The sequence below is a fragment of the Heterocephalus glaber genome, unplaced genomic scaffold, assembly GCF_053883595.1.
Source record: "Heterocephalus glaber isolate CG9 unplaced genomic scaffold, H.glaber_assembly_v1.0 deba00001454, whole genome shotgun sequence".
NCBI classification, from domain to species: Eukaryota; Metazoa; Chordata; class Mammalia; order Rodentia; family Bathyergidae; genus Heterocephalus; species Heterocephalus glaber.
In genome coordinates, this window is record NW_028258303.1 from 12,010,216 (window position 1) to 12,037,943 (window position 27,728).

Genomic DNA, 27,728 nt, shown 5'->3' on the forward strand with positions numbered 1-27,728 from the left:
TTTCCATCTAGTGACCATGGTCTACTTTCAAGAAAACAAGAACAGAATGACACTAATGGGTACAAATGTCTAGTCTCACCCTCAGTGATATATCTGGCATGAGTAAACTACTTTTGACAGTTGATTTTAGAAGGGCATTGGATAATGGAAACTGAATAATGTTTGTCCAACACTGTCCATGAAGAAACATGAAGATTCTGGGCCACTAGGTAGGTATGCAGTACAGGGCATTAGAGGGATGCTCTGTCCTGGTATCACTTCCTTCTGGAGACTCATGTTCCTTCCACCTGTTGGAACACTAACCAAGAAACAGCCCCTCAGAACTCCTCTGTTAATGCTTTCAGCTTTCTGACTTCATCCTCAAAAAAGTTTCATTCATATACCTGTGAAATACAAATCTAACTCTACAAAGCCGGTGCACACTCGCTGGAATCCTCTCACATATCATATGACATCTAGGAGAGCTGCTTCTTGGGCCAGCTTTCAGAACCACTTAACTTCAGGGGAGAAAATGAGTAGAGAGAACACAACACCAAGGATCCTGGGGGAAAAGTTTATTCTCCTTGCCAACATTTTTCTTGACATTTTATTGAGCAATAAGTGAGAATAAGAGATCATTTGGTTTCTTATTACTTTCAAAAAGCAGTAAGAGCGCCGGGGATTTAGCTCAGTGGTTCCACCGCCTGCCTCACAAGCACAAGGTCCTGAGTTCGATCCCCAGTACCCCGCCCCCCCAAAAAAAGCAGTAAGAAAAATATCTATTTAGAAAAAAGGTCCACTGTTATTTTTTAGACATTAGACTCATTATACAAAGTGAAAATCCCACCACATGAAAATACATGATCGAAGGTCACCCCTGAGCAGCTCTATTCAGATGAGAGTTCTCCATCCTATTGTTTTTTCAGTAGAAGCCTTTTCTTTCCTCCCCGACCTCCCACCCCCACCCCTATGATGCATGATAGGCAAGTGCCCTGTGCATGCCAGGCAAGTGCTCTGTCTATGAGCTACATGCCCAGCCCTAGAAGAAGTTTTTGTTGGGCTCATCTGAAAGTACTTCACAAAGAACAAAGAAGCCTTTCCAGCTCTTTGTTTAAATGGATAGGCAGAGATAGAACAAGAGAATCACAAGAAGCTAAGAAGAAAGTCAAAAAATATAGTCTGACCTCTAAGACCAATGATCTTTGAGTTGTTCACACCAGGGTGGATATTTCATGAGGATCAAGGTAACCAGGAAGGGAGGAAAGTGCAAGACACGCCTGTTACCCACTTCCGAAGATGTGCTCCAGAGTTCCCTTCCCCACTCAGCACAGGTGAGAGGAGCCTGAGGAAGGAGCTTATATTGTTTGTAAGATACCATACTTCCACTTTGTCTCATTTTTTAAAGTGCAGCTGTTGAAGAATTTCATTAAAAACAAATCACCTAAGGGAACAAAAAATAAATGAATTTAATCTGAACAGAGAATTTTAACATTCCCACAGAGAACAGCCAGGTCTGAAAACTCTATAAGACCCTTGCCATATGATGGTGCTGCCCAGAGGGTCTGACTTCAGGGACAGCAAGATGGACACTCCTGCTTTTTTCTCATGGCTTGCCCCTCACTGTGGGCTCACCAGCACCTGAAAGAAATTCTCTAAGTGTCCTTGCCTTCAGAATTTGTCTTTTGATGCCACAAAGGTGCTAGTCCTCATTATGCGGACACAGGAGTCTTTCCTGTACTTACTCCTCCAGGACAGGAAGGATAACAGCCTGCCTAATAGCAGAGCTTATTAAGGGGCAAAGGGCACTGGAAGATTCTAGTCTCACACAAACAATGCAAAATAAAATGCTACTTAATGATGACAATCATGCCAAATGCTTGTCAGAATATACATGTATATAAATTTTAAGGAGGCTATTGTCTTCTGTAAGAAACACCAGCACACCTCACCTCATGCCACCCCTGCCCAGACAACAATTCTGGCCAATCTTTCACACTGTGGGCAAATCCTCTTCTGCTTACTTACTTCAGCTCAGGCTTCTGATCCTAGTCATGTACTTGTCTGGGGTGGCAGCACTCATTACAGTGGTATAAACTGTAAAACTGAAAACAAGAGGAATTTCTATATGTACATATGCATAATTCCCCCTCCACATTTCAAAAGAAGGCAGATGTGTCTAGGCCGTCCCGAACACCTGGGTTTTAGGACAAGAATACAGATAGAGGCCCATGAAAATGTTTACAATGTGTAAATCATGAAGTCAGAGCGTCCTCTGACAACACTGTGGAGGCCAATTTGCAATTTCAGATTCTCAGATTCCTCCCAGCTCTGTGCTGCAGCAGTGAGAGCCAGCCTAGCTCGCATTTTGACTCTGGCCTTCGTCCTTTAGCCCCTCATCAGGACAGGATGACCACAGTGGCTGGCCCCGCCATCAGGAGTCCATGCAGGGGAGAGCACTGCGTTCAGGCTGAGGTCCTGAGTCCTTGGGCCAAACTCTCCTATCGGGAAGGTAGGGGCTAGAAGGCTGGAGGCTCACATGTCCCCTGGCCAGGTCTCAGGATGACAAGCACAATGTCACTTATTCCACACTCTGATAGGAAGAGACACAAGTAACCTGAGCACATGTATACACACACACACATACACACACACACAATTTAACTTGCCCGCACTCCTGCTCCCCTCCTGTTTTGGGAATGGAGGTAGGGATGCTGAAGCACTGGGAGCCATGGTGCTGAGAGTAGGCAGAACTGGCTGAAACAGCACTGTGAGTAGCATGGAGCTCTCCTCCTATTCTAAGGTTTTCTCTGCTGAAGGCCACAGGACTGAGCTCTTGCGGGGGTGTGAGTTTGAAGCCCAGCACAAGGGGGCAGCATGGAACCGAGCTTCTGTGTGCAGACAGCTCAGTTAACCTCACAGCCACTGTCTTCCTTGGGCTCATCATCACCGGGGAAGGCCAGAGAGTCAGGGCTGTGTATATACCTGGCTCTATGGTCATTGTCATTTAAATGCCATTTCTCTTGGATTTTCAGTCATACAACAGAGAAAAATGCTACTCAGTAAACTGACATAACCTCTAACAATTTTACTTTGCAAAACATTGCAGAAGCTATTGAAATATTCATAACCTTTCATTCAGTAATCCTACTTCTGGGAATTCCGCAAATGAAAAAACAATCCAAACTGGGAGTGAAGTTGAACAAATAAGTTTATTTCAAAGTAGTCTTTTCATTTGGTTTTTGATTTTGTTTTGTTGTTTGTGGGGGGGTTGTTTTGGTTTATTGGTTTTTTTGGGTTTCTTTTTTTTTTTTTTTGCAGCAATGGGATTGAATCAAAGTCTCAGGCACACATGCTAGGCAAGACTGTACCAATGAGTGACACCCCAGCCCCAAGCTCGGAGTTGAATGGAGGAAAAGCTAACCAGTGGAGAATACTTACTTAAAATACATCTAAAGCCATTATGGAGCCATTTAAAATTAGGAGGAATATTCAAAGCATAGAAAATGATTTACTTTATTAAAATAAATATAACTACTTCATTATAAAACTAGTGTTTATAAAATATAATCATCACTCATGTAATTATAAACTATCAGAACCCAAAGATAGCATTTTAGTGCCTACTTTAAAAATAATTATCAGGGCAAAATAGTGCCCCAGTGGAGGGACAAAGCCAGCCATGTGTTGGCACTGCTGGCTCCTAGAGGCCCATAAAAGGCAACTGTTAAATACGCAGAAGTCTGTAAGCCACTTGGAAGCTTGAAATCAGCCATAGTGGGAGTATGGGTTGAGCATCCCTAATCCAAAAATCTAAAAATATAAACTGCTCCAAAATTCATACTTTTGAGTTTCATGTTGGCAAAATGTTTTGGATTTCAGACCGCTCTTTTGGATTAGAGATGTTCAACTGTAAAGTCTATGCAAATATTCCAAAAATGAAAAAACTCTGGAATCTTTAAAAACTTCTGTTCCCAAGCATGCAGGATACAAGATATTCAACTTGTATTTTACAACATGGAAACCCACAAATACATATCATGGAGTTTTCCTTCCTGCCCCAAAGAGCTAATTTATTATAGATCACTGGGAATGATTCATTATTCAGATAGCTCATTTGTTCTTAGAATATTCATTTTTTAAATGACACTTCTAAAACTACCTTTGTTTTCTTACAGTTTTAAAGTAATTATGTGATAACTATATTTTAAATTTTTTTATAATACATTTATTTGCCTGGTATGGGGTGCATGCCACAGCATGCTAATGCTGTGCTAATCCTAGCACCCTGGAGGCTGAGGCAGGAGGATCCAAAGGGTGAGCCCAGTCTGGGTGACTTAGCAAGAACCTGTCACCAAAAAGGGGAAGAGGGCTGGGGATGTAGCTGTGTTAGGACCTTGGGCTTAGTCCCCAGTACTGCAAAAAGAGCGGTGGAGAAATACTAATAGCATACTGACTGTAATAAGTAGGGGGAAGGAGTTCCCTTGGGAAGCCAAGGAGAAAGAAAAGTGATACAAGATCAGTGTGACAGAAGCCATGAAGGCGTCATCGCCAGTGAGGCTGTCACAGCACCACAATGATGGAACTTATCAGTGCCCTCTGCCTCCAATCCCTGTTGCTTTGGCCTTTGGTTTCCTTCACGAACTTCTCACCTGACTTGTGAATGGTATGTACATCTCCTCCCCACCCCAGCCCACACGGCAGAGACATTGTTTATTCACTGACAACCCATGGCCCTACAACACCTGGTCACAGCAGCCCTCATAACTGATGAGCCAGAGCGTGTGAGGTCACCATCCTGTGATGACAACTGAACAGATGTGCTTGACATGTCACTTACTTGTTATAAACTGGAACCACTGATAAAACCTGAGTAGGAAAAATCATATTAAAAGAATATTAAAAGGTGGATGAAATACATAGGATGACTATAACCACTTCATACTTTAGTGTATCTTGGGGTAATCACTGCAGACTTTTTAATCTTTGGATTTTTGGGGGGGCCACTTAGGATAGAACCCAGAGCCTTTGTATTGAGCTTTATCCTCAGCCCTTTTTGTATTCTGAGATGGGGTCTCACTAAATAACCAAGGCTGGGCTCAAACTTTCAATCCTCCTGCCTCAGTCTCCCAGAGTGCCAGGACTTTGAGAGAGGTTGGTATAGCCCAGCCTTGAACTCAATCCTCCTGCCCCAGCCTTCTGAGTGCTGGGATTATAGGCATGCACCACCACTCCCAGCTGCTCTTTGTTTTTAAAAAACAATGAGCATATATTCAACTGTGCCTCTTTCTTTTTTTTTTTTTTGGTACCAGGGATCGAACTCAGGACCTTGCACTTGCAAGGCAGGCGGCAGAACCACTGAGCTAAATCCCCACCTCTGCCTATTTCTTTTTAACATGAATAAAAACTTAGGGGGCCGGGGATTTAGCTCAGTGGTTCTGCCACCTGCCTCGCAAGCACAAGGTTCTGAGTTTGATCCCTGGTACAAAAAAAAAAAAAAACTTAGGTGGGGACAGAGATGGATACTTTTTCCTATACGAAAACAAGTTCAGAAAATATTGTGGCATTTAAAAAAGTACTTTTGACTACACAGAACTTTTTTCTTTTTTTTGTACTGGGGATTGAACTTGGGACCTTGTGCTTGTAAGGCAGGCAGCGGAACCACTGAGCTAAATCCCCAGTCCTACGTAGAACTTTTTAATGTAACATTTTCATCCACACATTTCTTTGACTTTAGAGGAGAATTTTCTTCATCGCTATTAACTAAGACACAAGTATCCTGGAGAAGTTGGACAACACAACACAACTCACCTGGAAAAGTGCCTCCAGACTGAGGTTTGCCTGCCCTGTGGCATTTAGAGCTTTGATAGCAGGTGTTCTGTGGAGACAACAGTCAAAGGTCACTAGGCACAGCTGAATCCTCTTAGCTGCTGTGTGGAAGGCACAATGCAAGGTCCCTTCTCCCCTTCCTCAAAAGACTCTGGCTTTCAAGCATGACCTGTCTCAGCTAGGACTGCCCCAGTGGGATTCACTCGACAGCTGGCTTGGCCCCATGTGCTCCCGAAGGCTGGGACAGTTGCTGCAGAATTGAATCTGCCACCACACCCATGAGGCAAAAGCCAAGTGAGGTACACAGTCACCTTCTCTTTAGGGACACACTGGCTAAGGGAATTTTCACAATTAGAAGGAAAAATGAAAGCCTTGGACTGGTTTGTTTAAGGGAAATATTTCCCTCCCAAAAGTCTTACATAGAAGCCTCTGAATCTGGCCTCTCCTTTCATGTTGCAAGTGGGTGAAGAGAGGCCCCAGGGGCCTCACAGTGAGTCACAGAGGGCCAGTGGTGGAATCCCCCACCTCTGGGCTCCTGACCCTAAGGCCAGGGCCAACATGATCCAACTCCCACCAACCTCCCCACCGCCATCTTCCACCTCATACACTCCCCTCCCCCATAATTCAGGCACTGCCGTGGGGGTGAGGAGCTGTTTCTGGAAGAGGACAGCACCTGGAGGTCTCTCTATTTCCTGAGGTAAGAGGGGACAGGTTCCTGACCACAAGAAAACTTTGCAAACCAGAAAGTGTACAGAAGTCTACCTTCGGTCATCTGTCTTAGGCACTGGCTTCCAGTGGTCATAATTTGTCTCAACTCGGAACCACCTGCAACACAGCATATCGTCTTACCCAAGGTCATTTAGGACATAACTATTGAAGAAATATATTCTAGTTTTACCTAATCAACAAGAGATTTTATAAAAATTGACCAGAGCCTTCAGTTCTACTCACGCTCCATTCAAAGGATCTAGAGGCCAAATGTCTGCCGGGCCACCTCTGTTCCTGGTGATGACCACTCCCTCCCCAGGGGATGTGCCACCAACGATGTAATAAACATCAGCAATAAGGGGAGTCTTGGCCAATTTATAAACAGATGCTTCAAAGTCTTCTGACTCACTCAGGGTCTAAATAGAAAGACAAGCATTGGCAACATCATCCGAGAGAATGGTCCACAACAACTGACAGACACATGGTCCAAAGAATTCTCTCCTGACATCCAAAGACATGGCTATGGAGCTGCTCTGACTTTATCCTCCTATCACTGGGCCTCCTAAGAGGGAAGAAACCTCAGCTTCAGTGGGGAGCCAACAGCAGTGGCACTTTCTCAAGAAAGGGTTGCACAGTTGACAAGTCCTAAACCTGGCTCAACAAACATAGCCAAAAGCTTTCAAGGAGATCACAACACAGAGGACTTTCATGTATCTCCACTCATTTATTCTTTCAACAGGGAACAAGAATTCTTGCATGAATTCCTCCTATGTGTGCAGTCAGCATAGGAGTGGGGTGAGAGCAATATGACTGACCTGGTCCTTGTTCTCCTCAAATGTCCAAGACAGAAAAGTCAACAAGCAATCGTGACACTGTGTAAGAAGTATTAGCCCTGGAAAAGGAAGTGACAGCAGGGGACCATGCTCACCAGTGAAGGGGGCATCTCAGGGCAATATAACAAGAGCTGCACCCAAAGAGCACACTGAAGTCAGACTGGTCAAGTGGCAGTCGCAGGAAAAGGAGTGGGGAGGGGAGCAAGTGCTGCCTAGACAGACTCAAGTGGCAAAGCCATGGGATGAAAAAGCACGTGTGACATTGTTGTGAAGAGCCTCCCGGGTGTTCTCACACCCCCAAGGAGCCTGAAGAGTCATCCAAAGGCTGGTGACATGGACAGTTAGGGGATTACTTTAAAAATCTTCAGCTTCCTGTGTGCTCTGTACCTGAGCTGATCTGCTCAAAGTCATTCTGTTGAAGAGGGCCAGCCCTTCCTACCTGTACCTGCATAGTCATTCTCCCACCACTCTAGGAGAGAGATGTATATTTTATGCTCCCCCGTCTTGAATACTGCCAAAGCTCACTGTCATGGGTGGGAGTGGGGACAGGTTCAAACAAAAGAACAATTCAAAATATCAGGGTCTGAAATGGCTCCCTTATTTAGAACACAAGCCCATGACAGGGCTTTGCAACATTTCCTTGCCTTCATCACATTAGGGTGAGATATTTTGACTTGAGTTGGTTTGTTCTGAGCTCAACAGGATGATACAGGGAGGTAGGAGGAGTGATGGGATATTTGATTATGCTGCCTCATCATTACCCAACTATCATTAAAGATTGAATCTCACAGAGGCAAAGACAGGGAAAGCAAGCCTGAGCTGTCTCAGGAAACAAGAAGGAAATGAGGAGTGACTGATAACAAGCAAGGGGTTTCTTTTTGGAGGAAAGAAAATGTTCTAAAATTGTGCTGTTGCCTGCCAACTCTGTGAACTGAAACTACCTAAAACTAAAAACACTAAAAATTAATGAGTTGTACATGCTAAGTAAGTGAGTTACATGGCATGTGAATTACACCTCATACATATCTCCTTATGGCCCACAATTCCACTCTTAAGTACTTACCCAGCTGAATTGAAATGGACACAGATGGTCACAAAAAGACTTGTATGAGAATTTCTACAGCAGCCTTACAATACTAGCTCCAGGGCGGGGGATTTAGCTCAGTGGTACTGTGCCTGCCTCACAGGTGCAAGGTCCTGAGCTCGATCCGCGGTACCAAAGAATAATAATAATAATAATAATAATAATAACAGCTCCAAACTGCAAACAACCTAGTGTCCATTGACGGGAAAAGGATAAATCATGGCATATTCATAGGCCTGAATGTTCCTCAGTTATAGAAACAAGCTAGTGATATGAAGAGTGTGACGGGCTGGAACACATTAGGCTGGATGAGAGGAAGAGTCCACATTCTGTTTTCATGAGTCTGAATTCAAGAACAAGCAAATCTTGTCTGTGGTGACAGATGACATCAAAGAGCAGGTATCTGGAGCAGAGAGTAGGCAGGAGTGGAATGGCACAGGGTGGGGACTGGTTTTAAACAAGCACTAGGGAAATTGCCAGGGACTTGGAAATGTTCTAAATCTTGTTTTCCTGATGGTTACTTGGCTAAGGGAGTGTGCATAACTGTCAAAACACATTGAAGAAAACCCTTAAGATCTGTGCATTTCACTGTATGTATGAATGGATGTATAAATTATACATAAAAATTTGAAAATCATCACAGTATTTATATTTTGGTGGATAATTGTAAATGGTTTATTTTAATGCTTTTTTTTTTGTTTTTGGCAGTACTAAGGATCAAACCCCCAGCCCCATGCATGGCGGGCAAGTGCTCTACAACTGAGCTACATCCTTAGCCTCTTATTTTTAAATGCCACCATCTGTGATACACTGGATATTTTGCAGGTTTTAATTTTCTGGTGAAAACTTTCAGAAGTGATCTTCAAAAAAAAAGAAGTGATCTTCAGAACATGAGATGGACGAAGCTTGTCAGTACATGTAGGGAGTGGCCAAACAAAGGGCTGAGGAGGAGCTCAGGGAGACAGGAGCCAGGTGAGTTAGAGCAGAGCAAGATGGCCACAAAGATGCAGGCTGGGCAGGGCCAGATCCTGGTCCAGATAGGTACTCCCAAAAGTGGGCTTTCCGTTCTTAGTTACAAGTGACATGTGGCCTGGAACCTGCTCATTTTAACAGGTTCATTCACTTATTTGTTCTGCTACTCTGCATATCTATAAATGGAGATTCTAGGACTACATATCTATATCCATAGAAAAACATAAAATTATCCCTTATCTCAAGAAAGTATTATGGAAACCTCTAGGCCACGACAAAGAGTCTCTCCTTGACCAAAGTAGCCAGGCTCCTCTGTATCTTCCTCTGCCTGCCTTAGCCTTGGGCCCTAAGGAGGAACAAATACTACCACTTTCTAGCAGCTCAGGGTCGCATTCCCAAAATGACCCTAACCTTCCTTCAAGTTCCTGTCTGGGAAAACTCAAGGCCATCAGAAGAATTTGTTGCTCCAGTCCACACCTAAAAACAGAGTCCCTGCTCCATCCTGGGTGGAAGGGTAGGAGCCCAACTTCAGTAAGGCCAGTTACAAAGTCCACATGGGTCATGTGGACCAACCTCTTCTTTCCTCTCATAACTGTCCACTCTCTGACTGTACTAAGTCTCCATTCATCCCCTCCCTACTCCCTCACTCTTCTCCCCACCCCAGCCCCATAGTGGGGACTGAAACCAACAGTGCTCTACCACCGAGCTACATACATGCCCAGCTTTTTAAAAATTTTTTTTAGCTGGACATAGTAGCACACACCTGTAATCCTAGCACTCAGGACGTTGAGACAGGAGGATCACCATGAGTTCAAGGCTAGCCTGGACTTCACAGTGAGTTCAGGGCCAGCCTGAACTACATAGTGAGACGCTGTCTCAAAAACAAAACAAAAAAAAGGTTTTTTTAATTTTGAGACAGGGTCTTGCTAAGTTACCCAGACAGGACCCTAACATGACCCTCCTGGCTCAGCCTCCCTCAGTACTGGGAATATAGTTGTGTGCCACTATGCCCACCTCCTCTCTCTTTCTTTATAATGCCCAGTCACCTCTGCACAAATCAAAACTGAGTTGAGTTCACAGTAGATTTTTATTCCAATTCCAATAATATATTTCTGATTAAAATCTATCCTTACCACTTTAGGTCTGGCTTTGACACATTATCAAAAGGTTTATATACACTTTGCAAACATTTAGATACTTATTCTTTTCAGGACCTTCTCACATTAAAAGCAATACATTACAGGACACAAAGCATGGTCACATGAGCATCCTGGAGTGGAAGACAAAGTCAGGGAGAGAATACTCACAGTGCGGATGAGCCAGCTGACAGGAGAGTGCCCCTGAAAAAGGGCCGCAATCACATTCTCCCACCACCAGCCTTTATCTGCCGAATTGAAGAAGGTACAGTAAGCTTGTTGTCCAAGCACACCTAAACATCTTTTCCTTAAATTTTGTTTTTCTCCCATATCATGGGCTGATGGAGAGGGATTTTACTAGTATCCAGTTTTCAAAGATTAAGCCTGAATTTCATGGCAACCATACAAACATCACATATATATGTGCACAAGTGTGTGTATATACTCAATAAAATATACACAATAAAGTTTTCAAAGAATCTTTTGTATCCTGATACAATGATTATTATGCTAAAATCATTCTTTTCAAAATTAAATTAGGTATCTTCCAAGAGAACTAGTTCAATAAATATTAGGAAAAATGTAGAAAACTAGTATCTTTATAATTTATACCCTTAAGACCTTTAAGTTTGATTTGTACATACATCTTTGGTTGTTGTTTTCTTTTTTAACTTTCTTTGGGCTCACATTTTTTATTTTTTTATTTATTTTTATTTTTATTTTTTTGGTACCAGGGATTGAACTCAGGTCCTTGCGTTTGTGCAACAGATGGTGAAATCATTGAGCTAAATCCCTGGCCCCTGGGCTCACATTTTTTAAAAACTACAAACCTTCAGTCATTCCCCACATTACTTTTCTTTTAAAAGTTTCTGGGCCAGGGATTTAGCTCAGCGGCACCGTGCCTGCCTCACAAGCATAAGGTCCTGAGCCGGATTCCCATATCAAAAAAAAAAATTTAGTGATTCTTAGCAGTAAAAACAATATTGAAGGAATAAAACACCAACCCATAGAATGGGAAAAAAACATTTGCAAATTACATATCTGATAAAGGATTGGTATCTAAAAATACATAGAGAATGCCTAAAATTCAACAACAACAAAAACCAAATTCAAAAATGGGGAAAGGACTTGAACAATTTTTTCTCCAAAGAAGATATACAAGTGGTCAATGAGCACATGAAAAGGTATACAACATCACTAATCGTTAGAGAAATACAAATGAGACATCACCTCATACTTACTGATTACTATAAAAAAAATAAAATGTTGACAAAGATGTGGGGAAATTACAACACTTATACACTGTTGGGGAGATGTAAAATGGCATAGCCATGGTGGAAAACAGTATGGTGGTGCCTTGGAAAATTAAAAACAGAATTATCAAGTGATCTGGCAATTTCACTTCTATTTACATACCCCAAAGAATTGAAGACAGGGTCTTGCACAGACATTAGTATAGCCACATTTATAGCAGCTTTATCCACAATAGCTAAAACACAGAAGCAACCCAAATAGCTATCAAATGGATAAGCAAAACATGCTTTATACATACAATGGAATGTTATTTAGATGTGAAGGAAATTCTGACATACATAATATCACTGAATCTTGAGGACAGTATGTTAAGTGAAATAAGCCAGTCCTAAGATAAATACTGCATGATTCCCTTTTTTTTTAAAGAGTAATTTATGCTTTACTCCTATTGTGACTGATACATAAAAAACAATTCCAAATCTAAACCATACATACAGAAAACAAAGCTAAGCAATTATTTTCAGAAATAAGTCTTTGAATGTTTTATCATATTTGATAGCAGCTTTTTTTTTTATTGGTTACAAAACCTAAGCCCATATACAAAATTAGGAACACGTTTAGATGCCTCTTTTGAAAGAAGGTTTTAGTCATTTTCAAATGAGTTAAAAAAAAAATAAAAACAATGCAATTTTTAAACACTGTTTTGAAAACTTAAAAGTGCAGCAATATACTTAGTTTCCTTTATCTACGAAATGGTGCAATTCCAATTAAAAATTGATAAGGTCACAATAAATTGAATCAAGCAAATGCATACATATGTCTGCACTACTTGATGCTAATTTCACTTAAATGTTAGTTTGCATTAAAACGTAAGAGGAAATAGGAATCATCACAGTAGAGGTCCAATTTTAATCTGAATGTGTGCAAAATTTCAAAAGGTAACTGTCAGTTAAGTATGGAGAGTCTAGAAGAAATTAGAAAGGGGGACAATTCACAATATCAAGAAGATTTGGACTTTAAGGGTTTCACCGAAGTTTGTGACCTTAATTTGCTTTGTTATTCTTATTTTTAGTGAACACCACACAGTTGCAAATATCTAGACGGTAGTATCTGAACAGGATGCAGTTACCATATGAAGCTTTAACTCAAAATTTGGATAAAGAAAAAAGGCACAATGAACTTCAACTCAATTTTATGTGCACAAGAGTTGAAAAATCTGAGCCACCTTAAAGAGAAATTGATTCTAAAATTTATTAAAACCTATAAATAATCAGAGGCCAAACCACTATATTAAAACAGATTCTCTAGCAAGTAAAAATCTTGCAGTTTAAACATACACTTGTATCCACTTTAGATACAAGACAAAATTCACTCTTTAAAGTGGCTCCACCTTGGCAAATACATATACTTGTAATGAACGCACATCTTCTATGTGTTGTTTATCAGTGAAAACACCCCAGCTGATTAGTAAAGCTTTGATGGAATCTGTCTCATCTTCATCACAGTAAATACACCCCCATCGAATAACTAAATTAGTTTAGATTTTTCTATCCCTTCACATCAACACATTGGGAAATTATACCCAGTAAACAAGAGCAACAAATCCATTTCTGCAACAGTACAAATTATTCAGTTTAAAAATTTCAAATCCTTATTTGTTCATTAATATCTGGGTCAGACATTTACCAAAAGCATTGACTTGCCATAGTAATGCCAGAATTACTTAAAAGATCACTGCAAATCAGGTTTTGTCAAATTACCACAGATTATACCTCTACACAGATCCCTGTTTTGAATCTTTTTTTGCGGGGGGGGGGTCTTTTAATATGTGCCAATGCTTTTAGAGTAGGATCTGAAGTAACTTTCCCAATACTCAATGAAGTCTTACAACTCTTCTAAATAACTGCTGGTTTGTTGCCAACCACATTATCAAAAGCACTGGTTACTAGCAAAAAAATATTTTAAGACTAAATTACAGTAAACATGAAAGCTCCACAGTTTAAACCCAATATAAATCAACCATATCCAATTATCAAATTAAAACAAAAAATATTAACTCCTGAAAGCTGAAAGCAAGACTTTTAACATCACCAATGAGTATTTTAGATCTTTGCAGTTTTTGTTTGCTTTTTAAAACTACTTTTGGCTTTTTTGTTTTTGCGTTTCCTTTGTAGTCAGGGACTCTTGCTTTCAACTGAAACAGAAGTTCAAGTCTGTAACAGGTTGCAGCTCAGGTAAAATACCATCCACAGCATTTGATTACTTCAAAACAGCAGGAACACACAGGCTGAAATGAGTGGTCAAATAGGGCTTGCTGTTCTTAAAAATTATGTATAACGGTGAAAGCATTACCATCCATATCTAAAGTTCTTCCTCCAACCCTGGCTTCTGAGGCAGATAATAAACACATCAATTACTGGTATATGAAGTACACAGTTTTGTTTTGTTTTTTAAACTTATCTGTTTAATCAATAACCAAGTTTCTGTTTTTAAGTTACTTTTTTGTGTGCCAGTTCCACCAATGAAAATCACTTGGCTTGTACTTTAAAATCTATTCTTCCAAATAAAGAGTATGAAAATATGTTTGTGGAGGACAATGGTGGAGGCTCAGATCATACTGCACCTCCTTAGTCTTCCAATGTGAAGATGCATCATACCAAAGTGTCTTGATCCACAACGCAACATTTTCCAAAGGAATATCAGTGAGCAGCTGACACACCATCAGTATGGAATATTCTAAACTGGAGACTGCAGTTGTCAGCATGTGGCACCAAGGAATGGAAAAACAGGGTAGTTGAGACTGTTAAGGAGAATTCTAAAACACTTTAAGAAATCATGCATATGCATTTAGAGTCCATGTGAAAGTGACTTTTGGCAATTGCAAAGTGACTGAGACATGGCTTGCTTAGAAGCATCAAAACGAAGAGGCATGTATGTTTTGGAGCCTTTTGTTGCTGTTGTTTTCTTATCATTTGGGAGCCATCTGGTGGTGCTTCATATTGAATGTGAAGAAGATGCTGGACTCAATTAACCTTAAAAATTAAATTCTTTTGTTTGAAGGTTGGCTGTTGGATCAAAATTGTAAGTACCTCCTTGTGTTGCTTCAGGAATGAGGCTAGGATCTTCATCAATATCTTCACCAGAGAAATATTGATCTATGATTTCAAATGCTAATTTATATATATCTTCATTTTCATGTTGCTGCAAAACTTCAATTTTCTCCAAACCTCCACATTCTTCTATTATTTCAGCTATTGTGCTTGCTTCATCACCAGCCATTATCAGAATATTTTTTAGACCATCTAGAACCACCTGAACCACTTGAGAATCTTTTACTGACAGTAAATTACAAAATGGTGGTATCACATTCTGTTGTACAAGGTACTCAACCTGATCTTTTCTGCCACTTATTGTTAAATTGCTAATTGCCCAAGCTTCTTTTTGTGTTCCAAAGTCTCCCTTAGCAAGCTGATGAATAATCATAGGGATTAATCCAGCATCTATTACAGCTTGAACTTGTTGCTGGTTGCCTGCTGTTATGTTGGAAAGGAACCATAACTGCTTCCTTATTTATCTTCTCTTTTGGGTGTTATAAAAGATTTGGGAAATGAAAATTGTTTCATGGATATAGAGTTGTTTTAATTTATGTCTGTATGATATATGAGGATACATAAAGCTGGCAAAATCTCCTGAACTGTCTCCATAGGCGGTGGGGGGTCCTTATTCCTGCAGAGATTTACAATGACCCATGTGACGTTCCAAAGGAAGGTGATGGGAATGGAGGAATTGAAGAAGGACAGAAGAGGTGTGACAACTCCCAGTGATATGACATAATCTCTACATTGAGGACCATCACCTATAATGTTTCCCAAAGCCCATACTGCTTGCTCACAAACATTCTGATGTGGTGAATGAAGTCTCACAAAAAGAGGTACTGCATTGGACTGTACAACAGCTTGAGTCTGTGCAGAAGTTCCTGGTGCTATATTGGTTAATGCCCAAGCAGCTTCAAACTGTAATGAAGGATTATCATCCCTTTCTAAACATTTGACTAGAATTGGTAAAATCCCAGATTTTATTAGGTCATCAATCGGTGGGTTTCTGTCACTGGATAACAGCTTTCTTGCTGCCTGGACAGCACTCAACTGGACCACTGGGTTATCACTTGTGGCATTCTGCAATACAGTTTCTAGTGTTACATTTTGTGCTTTAAAATCAGCATCAACATCAGAATCTTCTAAACTTTCTTCTTGGGGAACATTTCTCTTTTTCAGTAAGTGTTCATCTCTTTTGTTCTTTCGTAATTCAACTGTCACTTCATTTCTGTGTCTTCACATTGTTTCTACGTCGCGGCCCTTGTTCTTGAAGCTCTTGATGCGGTGGTTCTCCAAGCCGGGGTTCTCAGCCATGGCTGCGCGAGGCTCCTGCGGTGCCTACTCCAGCGACCGAGGCGGCTGCTTCGAGACTCGGCGGCGCAGGAGGGGGAAGAGGGAGAAGTCAGGAGGGGGGGAAGGGAGGGGGAGGGAGTGCACGTTCCGTGACCCCTCTGAGTGCTAGAGGTGGCAGCAGCGCTGGGGTGGGCCCGCTGGGGTGGGCCCGCTGGGGTGGGGGCGGGCAGACTGCCGGCCGGCCGGGCAGAACAGGTCCGACGTGGCGGAATGGCTCTGAGGAGCTGCGTGCGCTTGTCGGGAGCAAGCAGCCCAGACGCTCCCCTGACTGGTTCGCTCCCCTGACTGGTTCTCGGGATAACGGTCCTCTACTCCTCAGGAGGGCCTCACGTCCGTCCGGTGCCAGAAGTGAAACCGGACTCGGCAGCTTTTACCGCCCCGCAGGCTCCGGGCGGTTGACACCAACCAACTACATTTCCTAGCATGCCTGGCTCCGGCCAGAGTCATGATTCCCTTTATTTTAGGTACTTAGGAGTAGCTTTTAAAATCACAGAAACAGACAGTAGAAAACTGGTCCCAGGGACGGAGGGAAGGGGAAATGAAAATTGTTTCATGGATATAGAGTTGTTTCAATTTTTAATGAAGAGTTACGGAGGGCAGAGATTTAGCTCAGTGGTGCAGATGCCTGCCTCGCAAGCTCAAGGTCCTGAGTTCAATCCCCGATACCACACACACACACATAAACAAAGTTATGGAGGTAGGTGGTGATAATGGATATAAAACATTATAAATGTATTTAGTACCATTGAACTGTACATTCAAAAATAGTTAAGATGGTAAACTCTGTCACATGTATTTTACCATAAAAATTTTAAGAAAACAGCTTAAATTGGAAAAAAAACTGACTTGGCCCAGATCCTTGGTATTTAACAGAAACAAAAGAAACTAGTATAGCATTAAATAAGCAATGTTTTCATACCTGTAATAAAGAAAATAAAATCTTGTAATTGTGAGTGATGAGGGAAGTCTCCTTTGGGGAGAAGCATTTTAGACAGCCTCTCTGTCAATATTTGAGCCACAATGGGCAGAGCATTCTAGATAGAAAGCACAGGTGGTAGGCAGGTGGCAGGAGAGGAAATGCAGGGAGGTGCTCAAGGAGCAAGAAGTGGGTGGGAGAGGGAGATGCAAAGTGAAGTGCAGGAGGCCACCAAGCAGGGTCCTGAGGCCAGAGCCAGGACTCCATGCTTGCTCTACATGAAATGAGAAGTCACCATAGGGTTTTTTTTTGGGGGGGTCACATTCTTTAAGTTTTGTTTTTAATTGACAAATAATTGTATATATTTAGAGGATACAAAGTGACATTCAACACCTGTCCTGTGTACATTGTGGAATGAACAAGTTAGACCATGTATCCATTGTCTCACATACCATATTTTTTTGTAGTGAGAACATTTAAAATCCCTTCCATTAGCAATTTCAAAATATACTTGATTAGTAACCATGATGTGACTAGGGATCACCAGAATTCAGTCTTCCTGTCTACTCGAGACTCTGTATCCTCTGAACATTTCTTTTCTGCACCCTTTCCACTCCTTACCCTCCAGTAACCACTGTTCTATATTCTTCTGAGTTCAAAGTTTTAGATTCTGCACATAAGTGAAGCCCTATGTTATTTGAGTCCCGGGGCGGGGGGGGGGGGGGGGGTCAGACAAGGTGACCACCTGACCGTTCCAGCTGCTGGGTAGAGAAGGAACTGCAGAAGGTGAGCACAGAGCCAAGGAGGCAGGTGGCCAGCCAGGCAGGGGAGTTGGAAAGAATGGCCGAGTATAGTCTAGCTTGGGTGGCACAGCTGACCACACTGAGCGGCTAAGCGGTCAAAGATGACTTCGAGAACAATCGGCTGGGCAGAGGAGTCATTTCCCGAGACATGCAGAGTGAAGAAAATAGATCTGGGTAAAGGCAGAGTGGGGCCAGAACAGAGGAAATTAAGAAAGCAAGAGACCTGCTGAGGCCCAGCAGACATCCATGGGGAGGTGCTGGGAGGTGGGTGGGGATTCCAACTGGGGCTCAGAGGAAGTCCCACCTGGAGATGCGACAGGAGCAAAGAAACTGCCTTGAGTAGTTAAATATATTAACTCCCTCTGTGTGTGTGTGTGTGTGTGTGTGTGTGTGTGTGTAGTGCTGGGGATGGAGCCCAGGGCCTTCCCACTGAGCTACAGCCCCAGCTCTTTTTAAAATTTATTTTGAGACCAAGTTTCACTGAGTCACTAAGCTGACAAGGCTGTGTTTGAATTTGCAATTCTCCTGCCTCAGCCTCGACTGATACTGAGATTACAGGTGTGCACCCCCACATCCAGCTACATTAACTCATTTCACCCTTAAAGCAGCTTTTCAGAAGAGGAAACTGAAGCACAGCTAGGTGAGCCCCTATAGCTTCCATTATGTTTAAAATGCAAACCCTTCAACATGGCCCTGTTCCATGTCCTCAGCATACTCTCCACCTCTAACATCATCACCCCTCACTTCCGGCTGTCATCACAAGAACCTGGTTTTGTTTCTAGAATCCAGAGGTCTTCCTGCCTCTGGCTTCCACCTGTGGTGTAAGTCCATCAGCAATGGCCAGCTGCACCCTCTGCAGAGCTGCTGCAGGGAATCCCTGGGAGAGGCCTTTCCTGACCCCTCCCACATGCCCCGTCAGGCTTTGGCAGGATTTCACGATGGACTGCTACTACCTACTCCTTCCTGCCTCCCTCACCAGGACGGAGCCTCTGTCCCATGGCAGTGCCTGTGCATGGGTTCTGTCGGCCAAGGGAAGGAGATACAGGGACAGAAGTGAACAGGGCTGGGGTTGCATGGAGCTCAGGAGGGCTTTCTCCTTTACCTCGCTCGTCGCCGGACACTGTGAACTTGTTTGGGCTCTGGCCAGTCCATAATCCCACGTAGCCAATAAAAGTGGTTCCCGTGAATGCAATCTGAAACCAAGAGAGGTGTCATTTCACGGTGCCAGCAAAGATGGAGTGAAATCACCTGCTTTTGTCCCACGATTTCCTGGATTGTTTTTCTTCTAAGTTCTGATAATAATGATGATAATAATAACAATAATGACGATGATGACAATGATCTCTGAAATAACCTTCTCAAATACAAGTGCTTAATCTTAGAAGTCCCTGGGTAGAATCCAGTGGAATAAACTGGATGGGAAAAAAGGTTATGTCTTTATTTTCACCAAACTCCACCTGAAATTAAACTCCTTCTGTAGTCAATGCCTATAATAAATCATGCCCTAATAATCATCTCTGTTGATCCTGTCACCAATAGGGACCTCAGGCATTTTCACATGCTGAGTGGTGGTTGCAGATAACTGGAGACACCACCTCCCAGTGGTCACGCCTCTGAAATCACAGTACGTAGTCTCTCATTGCTATATCTAAAAAAGTGTGCTATTAAAAAAATTATAATATTAAAATGGACATATTTCAACATAAATTTTTTCTCCATAATCCAATATATTTCATTTTATGTACTTTAAAACATTATTCACCAAAGGGCTCATGCCCAGAGAAATCCTATCCTGGAAATAGCAGGTGGAGTCTGATTTTAAAACTTGTTTTGGGGCTGGGGATGCAGCTCAGTAGTGGAGCACTTGCCTAGCATGCTGGTGGTCCTAGGTTCAATCCCCAGTAAAACAAAAAATTAAATAGTTATTTTGACTTGATTATAAGAGATAAATATCATACATTTTATAAGTGGGACTGCTCATCAATAATAGTCACACTGAAATTTTAAATATTTAAAAAGTCATTTTACATAAGTCTTTCATTTAACCCTACAATCACCCCATGAGTGAGAGGGATCACCTCCACTTTAAATTACAGTGGTACCTCAGTTCATGAATGCTTTTGTTTGCAAACAATCTGGCTTGCAAAAAACTCTACATCAGGTAACCAACGTGACCTCAGCCATCTTTCACACCCAAACACAAATGTGGCCATCTTTTCCAAAATCATAGAACAAATTAAATTCGTGAACCAAGGTACCACTGTACTGTAATAAACTCTGATTGAAAGAAACCCCTATATTACCCCAGGAGAAAAACCAAACTCTGGCAATTCTTTCAATACCACATTTTATTTTTCAAGGAAATGCTTAGAACAATTCACAGGGCATCTTATTTAAAAGTTCACTAATGTGTTTATATATTAAGAAATGAATTAGGCCTAGGTAAATATTTTTCCTTAGAAAACTTAATCTTCAGTCAGTAACCTCTCTTTCTTGAATTGTATCTTACCTCATCTGGTTGTGAAAATAATTTAAGGTGATTAAATCACAAAGGTGAAGCCAATAGCCTTAGTTTTCTAAATGCTTCCCATCTCCATTCACAGCAGTAAAATGATAGGTCCTCCTTGCTACAGAGCCCTTTTAAAATGTTAATTCCATGAGGAAAAAAAGAAGTAATTCTAGGGTCACCTAATTTGCAGACACACTGGCCCCTATGCTAGTGTTACTTCTAGAGGGCTGAGAGAATTAAAGTCATGAAAATCAAAATCACAGTGTAGTTTCCAATTATAATACATAATTATCAGACACAGTTGTAAGATATTTTATCTTGCAGCTTTGTAAATCTGTATTTCTAAATGTTAGGAGATCTCCTTATCTCTGCCATGTCAGTTAAAATACACAATCCTTAGCAAGGGACTAATTTACAATATAACTAAGGGTGAGATTTGGACAATAAAAAAAAACCAAAGCTATTTGAAGGCTGAAGGCCTGGGTTCCGCCCCACCTCGCCAGGTCCCCAGCTGTGACCAGGGCAAGTGAGTCTCTGGAAGGCCTCTCATGGAGACAAAAAAACTGAAAATGTTGGCTTGTGCCTGCCTCACAGGGCTGCGGGCAGGGCTAAATAAGGTCCTATATAGAAAAAAATACTTTTAAAATGATGAACACTAGACAAGAACAAGAGATGAAGTATTTTGTGGAGAGCCTGCTCTCAATTCAGCGAAACAATTTATTGGCCCTGGTCCTCGGTAAACCAACCAGGTTTGCCAATAACAACCTGAGCAGAAGGAGCCCCGCATGGACTGCTTCTCATGGGGCATCAGGACAGACGCGACAATGGAGACGACAACTGCCACAGTGAGTCTGAGAGAGAAGAGTTGGAATGGCTTATTTTTATTGCAATTATTCCTTTGTCTATTTATGAGAATATTTCCTTACTGTAGAATAATGGAGAAAAAGATAAAGTAGTAGAATAATTATATCATCACTCACTAATAATTTAATATTTTAGTAAATTTTCTTTAAGAATTTACTATACATTTATACTATCACTTATCTTACCACTTAACATTGTCTTCCAAATAAACCTTTGATAGGTATATCAAATTAATAGTAGCAAAGTGGGGCCAGGGATTTAGCTCAGTGGTGCTGTTGCCTGCCTTGCAAGTGCAAGGTCCTGAGTTCAATCCTCAGTACCATAAAAAAAAAAAAAGGTAGCAAAGTAAAGGGAAAAGAGAAACTTTCACTCAAAATATTTCTGTATTGCTTTAATTTTTATGAGAATAAGTTTATCTTTGTAAAAGCTTATAACTAAATGAGTATTTTGTAAACAAGTTTTTATTTTTTAATGTTTGTTTATTTTTTTGAGATAGGGTCTCAATATGTTTATAGTGGGCTATTGTGTAGTCCAGGCTGACCTCAAACTCATGGTGATCCTCCTGCCTCAGCCTCCTAAGTGCTGGGATCACAGGCTTGTACAACCACACAACAAGTTTTTAGGATTACTGAATCAAGCCCCAACTCCAAAGCTTCTTAAAGCTAAAAATTTGTCTTCTGCATATCATGTTCTGTTTCATAGCAATAACAAGTTTTACTTGTGTATTCAACGAATATGGATTCATGCTGTCTCTCCAGAAGCTCTTATTAGTCCTGTGACAGCACTAAATATTAGATGATACTTTCAGAGACCGTGCAGAAAACAAACTAACCTAAGACTAATTTTTTAAAGCCCTTACACGAGAGCGGTGTGGGTCAATCATACTTGTAGAAGGAAGGTTTAATATGTGGCCTCTATTTATCAAGCACCTACCCCATGCTTTGCATACATGATTGCATTTAACGTATGGCAACAATGTGGTTATGAATCTCTCTGTGCTTACTCTACAGGAACAGGCAGCTATCATTCTCCAGGTTCATAACGGAAGGGACAAAAGCAGGATTCAAAGCCAGAACTGAGACCCAAAGCTGCCACTGCAGTCCTTGGGCCTCGCTGTTCCAGAAGCAGCCTGAACACAGGAAAGCAGAGGAAGGAGCTGATTGCACACAATAGGTGAAGACCCATCAGGCCCCAGAAGAGATTTCCCTAAGGAACACTGGTTGACCTCAAGTCGATGCTGAGTAACAATAAATGACCCTTCACCCTATAAGAATAATTGATGTACATCTCTCCCCTAGTTTGTTTTTGTATCTTATAGTGATAACGGATTTACTGTATGTCCCCTAAAATATGACCTAACTGGAAAATAAGCTCTAGCATGATTTTTCGTGGTACTCATGATGTAAGCACTACTCCCAAAATAAGCCCCAGTTAAGATCCTCACCCAGACAGATGCATTTAGTATCCCCACTGCAACACATGATGGACACAATGAATTGTAAAATAATAATATTAATATAAAATTAAACATAAGTAATATTATTGACATTAGTACTTACAATATATGATAATGTAAATTATAATTAAGTGTAAATACCCAAGCGGGAGCCTTTGGACAAGAGGTGAACATGTACGTAAACAGATGAACTCGAGACTTTTTGCTGAGTGACTAGAGTATATACACAACACACAAATAGCGCAGATACCTGATAACAAATGGATGCGGTTATGTCTAACATGTATCTTCATAACTCAATATGTCAGGTGTTGTAACCAACATACTTAATATACTGCTGTGCAAAAAGGAAACATTTTCTGAATTTTGGTGCCTGCATTTTTTTCATCACATTTTTTTTTTTAAAGTAGCAAAATTGGGCTGGGGATTTAGCTCAGTGGTTCTACTGCCTGCTCCACAAGCACAAGGACCCAAGTTTGATCCCCGGTACCAAAAAAATAAATACATAAATAAAGTAGCAAAGTTTTATGAAAGGTAGGAAAAGAAACTGGCTTTGCAGAGTAAGTCTGGGCCACATAAAAGTATGAAAAGAAGCACACACTACAGCAAAAGGGAAGGCCACCATGCAAGACTGAACACAGTGGCTTGGATAGTCATTCCTGTCACCATTTTTGTTGCCACTCATGTCTGGCAAGTCCTCAATTAACACTCAGTGTAATGGAAACTTTGTGAAGCTTAGCCTGCAAGAGGTCGTGACTTGGGTGAAGAATTCATGGAATAAAATCACTGACAGGTGTGTTGCCAATGCACTACAAGCAGGCTACATGGACAAGAAGTGCTTGTTTAAGGAGAGCTCTATTGCTGGACATGAGAGATAGGGGCCAATGGTCCTACAGGAAGTGGAGTTCCAAGAAATTCAGGCCAGAATAATAATGGAAATTTATAATAATGTAGATTTATAATAAATGCAGATGAGCAAATGTAGATTTTGTACCTAAGTGAATGAATGTAGATTGTTGTAGGTGAAAAAAAAAATGAGACACCCACTGAAAATAAGCCCTATCGCATCTTTTGGAGCAAAAATTCACTTAAAAGCCAGTCTTCTTTTCAGGAAAATACAGTAAGTTAGCTAGCTATTTAAATGACTGCTGATGTGGTCTAGAAAAGGCCTTCGGATTGTCTATCTTATGTGGTACAGACCATACCTGCCCATTCTTTAAGAACTGCACATCCACTGTCAGCTTGCGTAAGAGATCTCCAAAGGGGTAGTCCAGATTCCGACCATGGTAAATGTGGCCCCTTGTGTCTTGGGCCACAATGCTAGTGCAGAACCTGAGAAGGAGAGAAGCCCACCATAAATGAGGAAACAATAACAAGGAAAATGGGTTTTTCATTTTTAAAACAAAAATACCTCAAAGTTACCAGATATTTTTTCTTAGTTGACATATATACTATAATTCTTATACAAAACTATGGATTCAGAATTCAAGCTGAAAAGTACACTGGACACAACTCATCTGCTCATTCAGGATTGCGAGACCTAAGCCCTGGCCACACAGATGGCACAACAAACATAATACATGAGAATTTCATTTTCAGTTACTTTCTTTTTCTAAACAGAGACTCGCTATATAGCCCTGGCCTCAAACTTGTGATCCTCCTGCCTCAGCCTCTAGACTGTTGGGATGACAAGCATGCACTACATTCCTGGCTTTCAACCACTTCCTTGAGAAACTGATGCTGGTCTCAGCTAGACTGCTGACCTCTGCTCATCCCTCTGCTTGGCAGTACATATCTACATTCCACCTAAAACTTTACTCAAACGTAGGTTGGCCTATCTCCCCACAAGAATTTCACTGACCATGTTCAATGGCATTAAATCATTCATTTACACAATGCTTCATTTTGTTCCCTTGGGAAGATGGTCAGATCTTTAGGGGCTCAGTACTAGTCCTGTCCCTCTCAAAGCTCCTTGCATGCAGGTAGTAAGAGAAAAGGATTGCTAAAGAACTGACTCAGCTGGGCATGGTGGTACATAAGTGTAATCCCAGCACATAAAGTGTAGTTTGTATTATTCTGACTGAAACAGCCTTCCTTCCAAAATGAGAAATAAGCATTGTCTTTGTGCAGGGGAGGGGACCACACACCTATAATCTCAGCACTCTAGAGGGTGAGACAGGAGGATCCCAAATTCAAACCCAGCCTGAACAACTTAGCAACTCAGGGAGAGCCTGTCTCATTTCTGAGTCACAGGATTGTGATGAGTTTCTTCTTTATACTTTTCTCTACTGCTGATTTTCTGCAATGGTTACGTATCACTTTTATAATTTGGAGACAAAGTGTTACTTTTTTTGTTGTTTTTTTCGTTTGTTTAAAGAAGGAAGCTTAGTTGGCTTTTAATTCCTTCTAAGGTTTCTTATCTTCAAAGGGCTCATGTCAGGGAGGGGACTGACACACATGGGAAGGGACTCAAGCAGTTTGCAGAGTCACTCAGGAAGGTAGTGTTTCAAACCTGACCAGACCCCATCTTTCCATCTCACGCCCAAATGCTGCAGCATGACACAGTGCACAACACAGGACAGTGAGGACACGGGTCCTGCTGTGGGAAAGGCGCACAGGGCACTGGAGACTTGTGTGCTCTTCAGCAGCACCTCTGGAACTCACCAGCCAGGAGACTGCCAGCAAGTTGTCTCCTCTGAGGTTTGATTTCCACATCACAAAACAGAAGATAGTATCTTCCCCCTGGGGCTGTGTTCACAAAGTGAAAGTGGAACCCAGTATACTAAATAAATTGTAGCTCGTAGTATTCTGACTCAAACAGCCTTCCTTCCAGAATGAGAGCTAAGCATTGCCTTTGTGCAGGGCATGGTGCCACATACCTACAATCTCAGCACTCTGGAGGCTGAGGCAGGAAAACTGTGAGTTTGAGGCCAGCCTGGGCTATACAGTGAGACCCTGTCTCAAAAACACAAGCCAAGAAACCTCCAAAACAAAACAAACAAAAACCATTTCCTTTCTTAATGCTAGTGAAATCTGATGGTGTTTTATTATTAGACAATTTAATAAATACCTTAATCTGAGATCCTAAAGTTAGATTTTTTACTAGAATTTTTGCTTTAATCTGCTTGAACAGTGACTCCAAAGGAGAACGAAAATGATTTGTCATTTTTAATTGAGAAAGGCACAGATCAGAATAGGACAGTTAACTTAATTCAACTGAAAAGCACTTTAATTTACTAGGACTGTGTCTTTCATGTGTATGAAAGAGGAAGACAGTCATGGCGCTTCCTAACTTACTTTCCTTGTGTTCTGGGAAGATGCCAGAGGCAGTAGTGTAATTTTTATTTTCCCAAGAGCTTCCCCTTCTTCCTCTTTAAGCAGCCTGAAGATGGGAAGATCTGCCAGGTGTTACTACAGGAGGCGGCAGAACAGTAAGTGCTCAGGGCAGAAGCCAAGTCACACCTCCCTTAATAACAGGACCTGGGGCCGGGTCCACAGTGGTTCCACATGCAGCCTGCTTTGCAAGCGCAAGGTCCTGAGTTCGATCCCCGATACAAGAAAGGAAGGAAGGAAGAAAAGAGAGAGAGAGAGACAGACAGACAGAAAGAAAGAAACAGAAAGAAGGAAGAGGAAAGAAAGAAAGAAAGAAAGAAAGAAAGAAAGAAAGAAAGAAAGAAAGAAAGAAAGAAAGAAAGAAAGAAAGAAAGGAGGGAGGGAGGGAGAGAGGCAGGGAAGAAAGAAAGGAAGAACGAATGAACAGAGCCTGTTAGGAGCCTAGAAACACCCTGCACTATGCTGGGACCAGCTGCACTCCCCATCTTGCTCTGGCTTTGGGTGCCCACTAGGCAGACCAAACTGGTCTTGTTGGAGCAGAGCCCTCTGTGAGCCCAGCCTTGGTGAAAGCTGACCCTGCAAGTGTGGTCAGGACAAAGGGAAAGGATAAATCCAGTGGGATAAGGGGAGCAGCATGGCCTGGTGTAGGTAACAGCCAGGGGGTCACCGGAGGGTCCATGAGATAAAGCTACCTCCAAATACCTCTGGAATAGTACATTTTAAACAGATTGGAAGTGGAGTGCTATTTGTGGAGTGGAGAGAGGGCAGGGGCTTGGGGCAGAGGAAAACTGCTTTCTTTCTGGAAGCCCTGGACCTGCTGCTCAGATTTCCCAGAGAGCGAAGTAAGGAGGAGGTCACTCCCTTGGTTTTATGGCACTGAGAACACATCTCCTCCCTCTCGGCAGATCCCGAGGCCATGCCCGCACCCTGGTACTCACGCAGAGGATTCGTAGGCCAGGTTGACTAGGAAGCCCTCAGCTAGGCTGAGGTTCAGGAAGTCGCTCATGCCGCGAATCTCCTCCGTGAAAGGCTGAGGCAGGAAGCTCTCCATTTCTGCCACCAGCTTTCCGATCACCCCGAGGACCCACCTGGGGACTCTGTCGCTGGAAAGGAAAGCACCAGAGTGTGTGTCCCGCTCAGGGCACCAATGGGAGCGGGTGTGTGTTAAATGCCTCCGTCAGTGACGTCTGGGAGCCAAAGGCAAAGTCCCAGAGGCTGAACCCAAAAGGGTAGTTGTTGGGGACGCCGGAGGCCCGCAGGGGTGCTCAGGTTGCCTCCCAAGGACCACGACAGGGTGCACCCGGGAGTCCCGGACCCGAGAGCCTGGCCACAGGGTGCGCCCTGCAGACCACGCAGCTCACCCCACGATCCGCGCCATCGCGGCGCGCACCAGGCCTGGGTCAAAGAGACGCAGCACTGGCAGCCAGCGCACCTCGGGCGCCGCATCCAGGCTCACGTTGACGCGCGCCGGCCCGGGGAACCGGTCCGAGGGTCGCGACGCGGCCCCGACCAGCAGCAGGAGCAACGGCAGGAGCCCAGGCGCCCGCATAGCTGAGCGCCCTCACTTCAACCCGCTGGCGGCGCGAGGAGAGGATTCTGCGGGGGAG

At 42.3% G+C, this 27,728-nt stretch overlaps 1 protein-coding gene and 1 pseudogene across 3 annotated transcripts; both read right to left on the reverse strand.

Annotated features, from left to right (window-relative positions):
• Positions 1 to 539: 539 nt before the first annotated feature.
• Positions 540 to 27,728, reverse strand: Naaa (N-acylethanolamine acid amidase). 3 transcript variants are annotated; one of them, XM_004848049.3, is made up of 11 exons: positions 27,554 to 27,728; positions 27,060 to 27,224; positions 23,994 to 24,120; positions 19,062 to 19,152; positions 10,710 to 10,786; positions 6,757 to 6,929; positions 6,568 to 6,630; positions 5,788 to 5,854; positions 4,817 to 4,845; positions 2,005 to 2,081; positions 540 to 1,420 (listed from the first exon to the last, which is right to left on the reverse strand). In XM_004848049.3, the coding sequence occupies exons 1-10, from the start codon at positions 27,565 to 27,567 to the stop codon at positions 2,006 to 2,008; spliced, it is 882 nt and encodes a 293-aa protein (XP_004848106.1). In that variant the 5' UTR covers positions 27,568 to 27,728; the 3' UTR covers positions 540 to 1,420; position 2,005. The 3 variants fall into 3 exon arrangements, with proteins under 3 accessions (XP_004848106.1, XP_004848105.1, XP_021116709.1); XM_004848048.3 differs by having other exon boundaries at positions 27,483 to 27,723; XM_021261050.2 differs by lacking the exon at positions 4,817 to 4,845 and having other exon boundaries at positions 27,483 to 27,723.
• LOC101720408 (importin subunit alpha-4-like) lies at positions 14,657 to 16,247 on the reverse strand (annotated as a pseudogene).

Excerpts from the sequence above, each read along its gene's own strand:
- Naaa (XM_004848048.3), bottom strand. The coding sequence starts at position 27,670 with ATGCGGGCGCCTGGGCTCCTGCCGTTGCTCCTGCTGCTGGTCGGGGCC. Across the intron at positions 24,121-27,059 it reads CTGGCCTACGAATCCTCTGC|GTTCTGCACTAGCATTGTGG; the intron begins GTGAGTACCAGG and ends TCTCCTTCTCAG. Across the intron at positions 2,082-4,816 it reads GTGGTTCCAGTTTATAACAA|TTTTACAGTTTATACCACTG; the intron begins GTAAGTGACATG and ends TCTTGTTTTCAG.